This window comes from Amphiura filiformis, chromosome 12 (assembly GCF_039555335.1).
Source record: "Amphiura filiformis chromosome 12, Afil_fr2py, whole genome shotgun sequence".
Lineage (NCBI taxonomy): Eukaryota > Metazoa > Echinodermata > Ophiuroidea > Amphilepidida > Amphiuridae > Amphiura > Amphiura filiformis.
In genome coordinates, this window is record NC_092639.1 from 44,930,439 (window position 1) to 44,942,847 (window position 12,409).

General features: G+C 38.1%; 2 protein-coding genes across 2 annotated transcripts; one reads left to right on the forward strand and one right to left on the reverse strand.

Moving 5' to 3' along the window:
• Positions 1–6,440: 6,440 nt before the first annotated feature.
• LOC140166834 (uncharacterized) lies at positions 6,441–10,221 on the reverse strand. Its single transcript, XM_072190323.1, has 2 exons — positions 7,627–10,221; positions 6,441–7,372 (listed from the first exon to the last, which is right to left on the reverse strand). The coding sequence occupies exons 1-2, from the start codon at positions 10,214–10,216 to the stop codon at positions 6,567–6,569; spliced, it is 3,396 nt and encodes a 1,131-aa protein (XP_072046424.1). The 5' UTR covers positions 10,217–10,221; the 3' UTR covers positions 6,441–6,566.
• Positions 10,222–11,141: 920 nt separating this feature from the next.
• On the forward strand, positions 11,142–11,789 carry LOC140166835 (uncharacterized). Its single transcript, XM_072190324.1, has one exon. It carries the CDS (start codon positions 11,142–11,144, stop codon positions 11,787–11,789), a length of 648 nt encoding a protein of 215 aa, XP_072046425.1.
• The last annotated feature ends 620 nt before the right edge of the window (positions 11,790–12,409 follow it).

Consider the following 12,409-nt stretch of genomic DNA (forward strand, 5'->3'; position numbering starts at 1 on the left):
TAGGGGAGAATAAACAATACAAAGATAGAAATTTAAAACCCAAAATCATTTTAAAAGTCTAGCCAAGTATTTCCTTCTTAAAATTTATGGTTTTAATAGTTCCACGTCGTTGGCATGTTGATATTAAGTGTTCTTTTAATACTTACCCAATTAATCTGTTTAAAGTGTTCTTTTAATACTTACTCAATTTATCTGTTTAAAACGGCCGTGTGTCCTGAACTCGTCACCCTTAGCGTTACATCACAAATATGATGAATTTTTACACCAATCGAGTTTCAAATTAGAATATCTCCACAATTATCAACCCCAAACTAGCAAAAGTATACATTTATGGAAAGCTGATGGCATACGCAATTCAAATATACACATTTCATCATTATATAGGGTGGAATAAAAAAGATTCAGATAAAAAAATACTTAATGCATTGCTTATTACCAACTTGCAGTAATAAACTGGAAGTAAACAACATTCATTTGGTTAGAGGATATGGGGAGCCTACTGACTTTGGAAGAAACCAAAATCACACCTGTTTGTAATCTCGGAATACAGGGTGTCCCAAAGTATGTTAGAATTTTTTATAATTCAAAATATTTTAAACTGAAACATTTGGCCCCTAACCAATCATACAGAAAAAATAAGTCCATATTTAGATTCCTCATCAAATTTCCCTTCAGAAAATGTATACATTGCTTAGGATAAGATACGTAATTCAAATTTGACAGTAACTGTAAGATTTTGAAGACATCTGCATACTACAGTGTTTAATATGAAAACGGGTAGGCTTGTATGTAAAAGTTTGTATTTTCTAGACTCATGCATCTTTTAGATGCTAAATAGAGTCCAAATCCAATTTACAGAAGCAGTATTATGCAAATTGTACACTAAAAAATCAATCCCATTGAGTTTGTGTGTATCACATCCCCCACCTCTGCCACCCTGCCCATTCTGAATTCTATGAAGCACAGTGTCAGTATTAAAAATGCTAAAGAATTCCTTTTTGCAGGGATGAAAGTGCATCGCCACCTTTTTTGGGTGGCGAGATCAAGACACATGACCAAACATGAATAGAGCACTTCAAAAATGCCTCAAATACCACCTTAATGTGATCTCGCAAGTTAGGAATAGCGGAGCAAACTCTTCAAACCGAAAGGGCATTTTTAAATAATTTAATTTAAAAATATTGCCAGCTGTTAAGAGTTATGTTGATGAACATGTCTGAGGTGCAGGTGTCAATTAATTCTATAAAAGTTGCAGTGTACTCACAGGGCTCCCAATAGCTCAAGTTGGTTTTAAAATTGACGATGACCAAAACCAATTTGAAATAGGAAATTTTACAAAAATGATTTCAGCGTACAATAAAATCACGATTTATTCGTGCATTTTAAGCAACCTTTAGCAAAAACATGCCCGTGACGTCATTATTATTTTCAATTGGAGAATATTGTAATGTGTTACTTTTTCTCGCAAGTTGGATTAGGAATAGAAGAAACTCTTTAAGGTGGTACTACACCCCCTGATAAATTTTGTTATTAATTTTGCATTTTTCTCAAAAATAACTACACGCTGGTAGGGGCAAGGAATCCAATTACTTCACTGAAATTTCAGTGTTTCAAGACAATTGGTTCATTATTAAGAAATTAGGTGCATTCTAGCGGTACCTCTTTTCTTATCATAAATAACGTAGGGCCTACCGCTTGTCTTGAGTCACGAAATTCCAGTGCAGTAACTGGATTCCTTGCCCTATAATATACATAACTTTTTTTTTTACCAGTGTGTTATTATTTTTTGAGAAAAAAAAGGGGCTGTAGTATAGTGCCACCTTAAACCGAAAGGGTATCTGAAGTAAATTGTTCCAGGAACGCGCGCCATCTGTTAAACAAGAGTTATATTGATGAACATATCCGAGGTGCAGGTGTTTTAAAATTAATTCTGTAAAAGTTGCAGTATATACTGAAAATAGCTCATCAAGCTGAGTTTAATATTGACAATGACCAAAACCAATTAAAAATATTATAGTTAATTAAAATGCTACTGAGATGTACATTTACAGATAGGCCTATTCATTATCATCATCACCCTAAGCTATCGTCGACCCACTGCAGGGTGAATGCCTTTCCAAGGTGACACCACTCTTGATTTATTCCACGTCTTTCTCATCCAGGTTACATCAAGAAAATTGGTAATTGCATCCCTCCATCTAACTTTCTGTCTTCCTGGGTGCCTAGTACCATTTCTGTAACCAGTTTGTTCTAGCTAGGTGACCAGCCCAAGACCACTTCTTTTGTTTCACAGTCTGGATGACATCGATGACATCGATGTCATGCTTCTGATCCGCTCGTTTGTTTTTCTGTCTCTTTTGTGATCCCTAGCATGCTCCTTTCCACACTGGCCGCTCTCAATTTCTGCTCCATTCTCCGAGTCATGGCCCAAGTTTCTGAGCCATATGTCATGACTGGGATGGGAGGACACACTGGTCGTAGACTATCTTTTTGTTCACGCCAGTGAACATTAAAACCATTTGAACCCACATCTCATATGCACAGTTTATCCCTTACAATAGCTATTCAAGACACATGGTATGTAACATACCAAATCTATGGTAAAGAGGCTAGGAAATAATTCCTAATATCTCATACCCTCGTTTGTATGCCTTTATCTAATCCTGCTCCCCATGACAAGGACAATTTAGCACATTTAATCTTCAGAGAGACTGCTCAGAGTAGGGAATTTTTAGCCTTTTTATTAAACATGTTTACAATTGGCTTATAGCAATCACATGCTGACAATACACATAACTGATTGGTTAAGCAGGTCACCATGGTCAGTATAATTAGCTATAATTTTATTTATTTAGTGATAAGGCATAGAAACCTGCAATAGGCGATTTACTTCAGAAAATAACTACAGCGCACAAAATTAAGTCCATTCTCTATAGTTAATTGAACACTGTTAGTTAATTGATTGTTTATTGACTCTTGTCAATGTGTGTATAAACATATCCAATGTTATATTTTCTGTTACAAAATAATAATTGGTGTTCATAAAAGCTCATATGCTGACAAAAACTAGCAAGACCATGTAGTGTAATGTGTTTACTTTAGTGATAATAGAAAACTATTCAACAAAATAATTTGAGATGTATACCAATTAAACATGCAGTGTTCCTGAAACACATTAGGCGATTTGCTTCCAAATAAAATTTCCTTTAAAAGGAATGGGGTGTCGAATGGGAAATAGCATCTGATGGGCTGATACAGTGGACATTTTGATGTAAGTTTGTTTCCTGTAGGTGGCTTAAAAACCTAATTTATGCAAAATGAGGTTTTTTGAAAATTATTTTCCAGAGTCAAGATGCAAGTATCATTTATGCCTCAAATCACTTATTTATTGTTAAATCAGTGCAGAGTAGGTTAGTATCTGTGGGTTAGTATAATAATATTGAAAGTTAGACCAAAGTAGAGTACTATACACCTGATCCGTGAACTTTGTCTTTTATAATGGCATATTGCTCTGCGTCACCTCATTCAGTTTCCAAAAGCACCCCATCCTGCTCTTACTCTTCTTCTTACTTCGTCAAAGTGGTTGCAGCTCATTTTGACAACTTGACCCAAGTACACATACTAAAGCTGCATGTCTTAAACTTTTTTCAACACAAGTGCGTTTATTGAAATCAAACATAAAATTCACACAGTATGTTTTTAAGTGCAATGTTGTATACAATTTTCAAACTACATACATTCTTGGGGAAAAAGTTGATCATAATAAAGAATACCTTCAAGAACATCAAGAGGAATGGAGTTAAGCAATACAAAAATGAAACACGTTCAAACGCCAGAATACCCGGCCCTTTGTTTCTATACCCTTATTATTACGTTACAATTACAAACTTTATAAGGAGAGAGGAGTAAAAGAGATCAAGAATTTTGCTCTTAATTTTTTTCTCGCAACATCGCACAAGTTACCATACAGTGAGTACATTGTAAGCCTTTAAACATGTTAAATTTACATCGTTTTGATATTTATTTTTTTCATTTAATCCAGGAATTAAATTCTACTATATGTATACCTTTATACATACATACATTTAAAGGCAATCAAAATGTTGTGTTGCCCTTACCCGACCTACCCGAATTTGTTTTTTGTTCAGTTTGAAAAAGAAAATTTAGCGAAAAAATCGAGAAAAATCACAACTGCTTGACAATATGAACAAATATTTTAATCAGGTCTATTTTACTGAAATCATCCAGAAACCTTATTCAGTAGTTTTATTCTCTTCAAATATGTTCCATTTCAGTATATATATTTGTAGATATTACAACTGTTTCAAGTATGTTTGATGAGTCTAGCATCAAGTATGAATAACTTTTCTGGCACATGTTTGTTACTTCTAGAAATACCTTTCGGTAGAAAATACAGCCTCTCTTTTACAGTTTAAAAACTCTTTTATATAGTAGGGTAAATGTACACAACCCTGTCAAATATGTTCATATAAGAGCAACACTACACTTACTTTACCAAATTAACCCTAACAACCATGCAAAATACCACGATGAAAACCACTGCGCATGCGTGAATCCCAGGGTCTGCAATGACGCAATCACCCACGGAATCGCTGTCCGGGACAGGTAATTCGCGTGGCTACCGGTCGGTGATCGTGTGCTTGGCATGCGAGGGGTCTAAGGTTCGAATCCCGGGGGTGCCAAGTAACTTCTTTGTCAGTTCATCTTCTCTCCTTTAAATAATTGTCATTTTTTGCTTGAAAATTTTGGTTTTTCTCGGGATTTCTCAAATTAAAAAAAAAACCCGAAATGCGGTAAAATTGTCACCTCAAAACGAAATGCTTGCGTCATACAGGAAACAGTCTTGTTTTTTAACCTTAAAATAGTACAATACTCAATTTAAATTTTAATAACCAATAAACTATTTACTTCAGTTGCTAAAACACCCCAATATAACACATCCCCACAAAACACGTGTACATTATGTCAAAATTGAAATATTCGTAAAATAACACAAACATTGGAATTCAAGACGTTTTCAATTCAAGTTATTCGGAAAATGGAAGCATATTCTTACATACACACAATTTAACAAAGATTCAGACCATTCATACGCAGAATTAATTAATTAAGATGATGTACTATGTTTTCAAAAACAAATATTAGTATTATTAATTTGTCATTATTATCAATTAAAAATTTATAATAGTGGAGGACAATATTTTCCCCTGATCACTATCAGTATTAACCACATTATCACGTTATCAGAACGAGCATTTTATCACTTGTTATGGAACATATGGCTACAAAACGATTCTCTTATAAAAGCATCTATGCATAGTTTCCACCTCGATACACCTGAGCACACAATTTCGTCCAAGAGCTTCCAAGTATAAAGTTAATTGTCTTTACACAGTCTTTGTTTATACTACACGGTTGAGTGCATAGCATCATAGGAGCTGTGTGAGCTTCTATAGCTGGTGACTAGTGGAAAATAGGCATATGTGATTGTTTTTTTTTGTCAAAACTACAAGTGTTCCCTTCATCCAATCAGAATTGTTTTATATTGAACGAAAGCTAACACTTCCCCCTAAAAACACGGTTTTTTTTCATTATAGGTCAACAGATAACGCAGTTCATTACTAGTTTCGCCTGTTTTGTCATATGGTTGTAAATTCAATGAACAATGACTTTGCTTAATAAAGAGCGCTTACAAATTGTTATGAATGCTCATTAATCTGAGTGAACGCTATATGAAAAAGTAAGCCAACAAACACAAAATGTTTTGCAAAAGGTTAGAAAAGGTTGCCAGAAAACGTTTGAAATAATGTTGGGTTATATAGTGTTAAGGATGCGTTTAGATACAAATTCAAAGTATGATAACTTGTAAACCAAAGGGTCGGTGTTGCTTTTATTTTGGATTTGTGATGTGTAGGAGAATAGGTTTCAAAATATGAAACTTTTTTCTAAAAAGGTACATGTAGATAATAATAAAAATTTCGCTAAACGCCTAACGTGTTTAAAAAGCGTCACAGCTAGGGATTTACAGTGATAATGCTATCTATAAAGCGTTGATAAAATAGGCTTATTTAGCAAAAATATTGGCTAAAATTATAATTTACAATAACATTTTGATAACGCTTTAAAAATGTTGTTGCAGTATGTTTTCATACAAAACGTTTTAAAACGTTTCATGATCTTCATAAATCCCGACATTTAATGTAATTAAAGTATTTTCACCAAAATTAATGTGATTTGTTAAAAAATTATGTTTAAAGCGTTTTAAAATCAAAAGTTTGCTGCGAGTATAACTAATTAATGCGCACATCGTTATAATCCGATACCGAATTAAAAAAGACTAGTTTGCGTATGACGTCCTGTCAACAAGACCGAAAATGCCGGTCTTTGCCCTGACGTCAGACACAAACTAATTTCGCACTAAACAGCTTTGAAATGCGCAGTAACGATGTTCGGTAAACGATGTGCACATCGGCGTGACGTCAAATGACGACATCTCAGGTCTAACCTCAAAGAATTATGGGATTTACCGAAAAGGTCGATTAAGTTTAATCTAACAGTAAGATCGGATCTCCTGTATTGACAAAATGTCCCGGATGCTTCAGAATTTTCACAACTTGACCTTCTACAACACTTTCAATCGCGAACTCCATTTTCATAGATTCCAAAATGGCGACCACTTGTTTTTTCTCGATTTTGTCCCCTTCTTTCACCAGCATTTTCCACACACTCCCCGCGATGGTTGCGTTGATCACGTTTGCTGCATTTTCAATTGGATCGTGATCCTGCATATCATCCTCCGGTTCTTCCAGTTCCCCTCCTATCATGCCAGCATCAACCCACTGTTGCAGTTCTTCCTTGAACGCTGTATGCTGTTTGTCTTTGAAAGTCTGTATATCTTCTTGACGATCTTTCAACATTTGATGATACTCGGCTATGTTAAATGTATCATTGGTTATGTTGATGGTAAACTCACCCACTTTGTATCTGGTGCGAATATCTTCCAACTCTTCATCGGAAACGTGGTAGAACTGTATCTTGTCAAAAAAGCGAAACAAATGGGGCGTGGCACTGTTCCCTTCTGGAAAGTTGTTCCATATGGGCAGCGTGCGACCGACTAGTTGATAGCCACCAGGAGATTCCATGCCGTAGATACAAAGATAGGCTCCCCCAAGACCTACAGCCCCTTCTGGTGTAAAGGTACGCGCTGGACTAAACTTGCTTGTTACAAGGCGATGTTGCGGATTGATAGGGACCGCACACGGTGCATTCAGATACACATCCCTAATCCCAAGATTAGGTAGGTGGATTTCAACATTATGTCCAGAACCTCTTGTCTGCTCTTCAACCCGTTAATTCTGGCTACAAAGTCGATATTCGATGGGACATACGGTTTCGATGAATTCCCAGTGGACATATACCTATCTATGGCGTCGCGATTCCACTTGTCGTCGAAAGCGAGCGGTAAGACTATTCTACGACACGTGATCGATTCAAATGGAATGTACTTGCATCGTCGAATGATAGTTAAAACCTGAGAAACATCTACGCGTCTAGTGTCGTATTGGACTTGAACAGATCGAACTCCGGGAGATATTTCTTGTATACCGCAGGTTGGATGCGTGGTTTTGTACTCGTCAATCCATTGCATGAACATCCAGACGCATAACCGCAGATCAATGTCAAGTACCATCTTGCCATACTCGATAAGGACGCTGGCGTCACCCTGTGCGCGTATTTCGACTTTAGGAAAGGTATCAGTTGCTGGTATTGTGTCTAACAGAGCATCAAGCTTGAAGTCGCTTTTCTGATTAATGGTAAGTCCAGAATAGAACCATGTGTCGGTTATTTGCATGCGTGCCAAACCGATACTCTCCACGAAGTCGTTTTGAGACAAACGCATATCGCGTGCTTGATCATGTGTGATGCGTACAAATTGTATCTTATCCCCTGGTTTTACTTGTCCCATCTTCCACAGTTCTGCTTGTGCTATGGTTACAGGGCATACAAAGCCTCCCAATGACGGACCATCAACGCTCAAGATCACTGGATGATCTCCCGTAAAGTTGACACTACCGATCGCGTATTCACAGTCATGTATGTTGGAGGGGTGAAGACCGGCTTCTCCACCATCCTTTCGCGCCCAACGTGGCTTGGGTCCGATAAGCCGAATGCCTAGACGATTGGAATTGTGATGCACTGTCCACATACTACGCCAAAATGTCTCCATATACTCTTCTGTGAGGAAATCGGGAGCTCCGTGTGGACCATACAGCACACCAATTGACCACGTGGAGGACAGCACGGGAGCATAATTCAAATTCGTGAAGAGAGGCAGGTAGGTACTGTCGTTGGCTAAAGGCAATACATCTCCAGCAGCCAAAAGTCGTCCTTGAAGACCGCCAAATTTACCCACAGGGAATGTACTACTACTCCCCAAATACTCTGGTACCTGGAATCCGCCTGCTACAGCCAGATATATTCGAATACCATTGGCTTTGCATTTTCCAATACGTAGAATATCTCCTGTTTTGAACTGAATTGCCTGATATTGCGGAATTTCCACCTCGTTGCAAAGTATATCTACTGGAGCCCCAGTAATTGCAAGAGTACATGCTTGGTGAATGCGTAGCGTCATTCCTTCAATCGTCATCTCAATGCCACAGGCAGATTCAATGTTTCCTACCAGTTTATTAGCTATGCGCAAAGATAGGTTGTCCATTGGTCCTGATGGTGGAACGCCAATACTCCACAGACCCAATCGACCTGGCCAATTCTGGTATGAAGAATACGTACCTGGTTTCACTACTTCGATGTATGGGGCAGTATATTCAAACGCGCTACAGAATGACGTCGTAGTTTCACCACTTCTGAAGTAAGCAGATTTACACAATTGAAGCAAAAAGTCCTTGTTGGTCGGAAATCCGGACAATTGCATAGTGGAAAGTACGTAGATCATGCGTTGGATGGCTTCAGGTCGTGTCTCACCGTGCACAATGACTTTCATAAGGAGAGGATCATAAAATGCAGTAATGTTAGTTCCCTTCGTCAGCCAGCTATCATAACGTACCCATGGATGGGTAGGGAGATCTAACCCGGTAATGACTCCAGTACATGGCCGAAAGTCCTGTGCGGGATCTTCAGCATAGATGCGACATTCGATGGAATGCCCAAATGGGGTGTGGTTATAAGAATCGAGTTCAGTTTCAATGGCGGGGTCATTCCCACTCAACCTGATCATCCATTCAACTATATCGACATTGGAAACCGCTTCCGTAATACCATGTTCAACTTGAAGTCGAGTATTCACTTCTAGAAAGTAATACTTAGCAGTGGTTGAGTCTACCACAAATTCTACCGTACCTGCAGATTGGTAATTGATATGCTTGCATAACCGTACCGCAGTATCACACATCTCTTGACGTAGCGTTGGAGTAAGAAAAGGAGATGGGGTTTCTTCAATAACCTTTTGGTGACGCCTTTGGATAGAGCATTCTCGTTCACCAAGACAAATAACTCTACCATTCTTACCTCCAAAAACTTGAACCTCCACATGTCGCGGTGACGTTATGTATTTTTCAATATACACACCACCATCGCCGAATGCAGATGTCGCTAATCGTACTGCTTGGTCAAATGCATTTCGAAGCTGCTGAGCATCATCGCATCGGCTCATTCCGATGCCGCCTCCTCCCGCAGTAGATTTTACCATCACAGGATACCCAATGCGCGTTGCATGGTGCAAAGCTTCATCCACAGAATTAAGCAAAGGACTTGCATTTGGAAGTGGAACTCCTAGTGATAGGGCTAAATCACGAGCTTTATGCTTGAGAGCGAAATGAGACATGTTTTCCGAAGTTGGACCAATAAAGGTGATGTTATTCTCCTCGCATTTCTGAACGAAGTCAATGTTTTCAGATAAAAAGCCATATCCTGGAAGAACTGCCGTTGCACCAGAGTCACGACAAGCTTTGATGATAGCATTTATGTTAAGATAGCTGTTCGCGGACGGAGCTGGACCCAGTCGCACAGCCTTATCAGCCATAGACACATGCTTAGCTGATATATCTGCATCGGAGTAAACTGCAACTGTAGTTAGTCCTAGTCGATGACAGGTCTTCATCAAACGACACGCAATTTCACCACGATTGGCAATGAGTACAGTTTTGAACGACAGAGATGATTCCATTGTAAACATGAATAATGAGCTGTTTGTTTTACCAAAATCACAACTTCTACTTTGTAGAGACAAATTAATGTCAATTGTTGAGTCCAAGTGATAAAATTACTTTACTGGACGCGGTGAGAGTTTACGCCAGAGTCAGCTACCTCAGTCAGGAAAATGACTGTGTTGCGTGCACGTGCACCCTATACATACTTTCGCAAATCCGAGTACAGGTTGACTTTTATTGTAATTTGTCGCAGCTGCAAGTTTATTATACACAACGAACATGCGTGACAAGGCAATACGAATAATTTCAAACCCTCCTTATTGACTTATTGACTATAAGGCTTTATAGCCTTCCAAAAGAGTGCCCGAGACGACAGGTAAACAGGTAAAGACTTCTACTACATGTATTGATCTTTGTATACCAGAATTATTGCCTCATCATTATATCCATTAGTATAACTGCCCATGTTCCTTCATATGATTACAGATTGTTTTTACAAAACCAATAGATTGTGGTGAATAGATGTTAATAACTCACCAGCTGACGTTTCATCCGTCTTGTTCAGTCGGATTTCTTCAGAGTTGTGATGAAGCTCTGCTACTGTACGACCTGGTGTTGCCAGTTCTTGAGTCGCTTTGTAGCAGAGGGTTGTAGAGATTGCTCAGGTTGTATGTGCCCTCGTCTCGGTTCATGTTACCCTAATTGTACGTAAGGAGGATGGTTCAGTGAAGTTATTAGTGTACAGGAAAAAATCACATACGGACCAATATCTCAATTTCACTTCACATCACCCTCTCCACCAAAAGTTGGGGGTGGTTCGCACTCTACTGGACAGAAAAGGATAAGATAGTAACAGAAGAGAAAGACCGAGAACAGGAAGAAAGTAAAATAAAGACTGCTCTGAACAATTGTGGCTATCCCGATTGGACAATCGAAAAGGTCAAAGATCAGATGGAAAAGAAACCAACCAACAAGAAACCAACTAAGAAACACAACAACACCGATACTCCAAAGAAAAGAAACCTTGCAGTCATACCATACGTGCAGGGTTTGTCAGAAAGAATTCAAAGAATCTACAAGAAATATGACATTACCACGGCCATGAAACCACACACAACTCTGAGACGTCTATTGGTACACCCAAAAGATAAAAGGGAAGTTGTGGATACAGCCAATTGTGTGTACGAAATTCCTTGTAGTGGCTGTAAGTCAACTTATATAGGTGAAACAGGTAGACAATTTGGCATTAGACTGTCTGAACATAAAAAGGACGTGGACAGAGCTTGTTCTAGAAAATACACCAGATCAGAACGCAAAGTTTCTGAGAGCGAACAAAATAAGTCAGCTGTTGCTGACCATGCAGCAAGAAGCAATCATTTAATTAACTGGGAGGAGTCGAGAGTTATTGATAAGGAGGAGGTACGTATAAAGCGATGGATAAAGGAATCCATATGGATCAGGAGGAGAGGAATGAGCAACACCATGAACCGAGACGAGGGCACATACAACCTGAGCAATCTCTACAACCCTCTGCTACAAAGCGACTCAAGAACTGGCAACACCAGGTCGTACAGTAGCAGAGCTTCATCACAACTCTGAAGAAATCCGACTGAACAAGACGGATGAAACGTCAGCTGGTGAGTTATTAACATCTATTCACCACAATCTATTGGTTTTGTAAAAACAATCTGTAATCATTTGAACAATAACAAACCTGATGAATCTCTACAGCATGTTCCTTCATGTTTCAAACCCTCATATTGATTTCAGTATTGATATGTAAAGATTTCTGATACATACTATAACCATGTACCCTTTGGGTATGCCCTCTCATTTAACTCTTTTATATTGATTTCGGGTTTGTTATGCTAAGTTTCCTATCAACTAAACTTGATACCCTATTATTTTTCAACAAGTGTTTTCTTACCCATGGTAACCCATAATGATTTTCAGATATTCACATAAATGTATATAAATATAAAATAAAAGCAAGTTATTTAATTATAATAATTTTTGTTTGCATAGTACAGTGCATGGTTCATATTGATCGGCTACTTCGTGCATACTGCGTATTTTCTTGTTTATATTGCTTACTGTATAAACGATAATTATATATATAATATTTGTTTGCACCGCCCAGTGCGTGGATCACATAGATCTGCATCATGCATGCTGCGAATTTTCTTGTTTATATTGTATTGTATTACTTTAAATTAAAT

Bases quoted from the DNA above. Each gene is read 5' to 3' on its own strand.
- LOC140166834 (XM_072190323.1), bottom strand. From the start codon at position 10,216: ATGTTTACAATGGAATCATCTCTGTCGTTCAAAACTGTACTCATTGCC. The intron at 7,373-7,626 runs GTATACAAGAAA...GTAGCCAGAATT, and splicing joins AACCACGCATCCAACCTGCG to AACGGGTTGAAGAGCAGACA.
- LOC140166835 (XM_072190324.1), top strand. From the start codon at position 11,142: ATGGAAAAGAAACCAACCAACAAGAAACCAACTAAGAAACACAACAAC.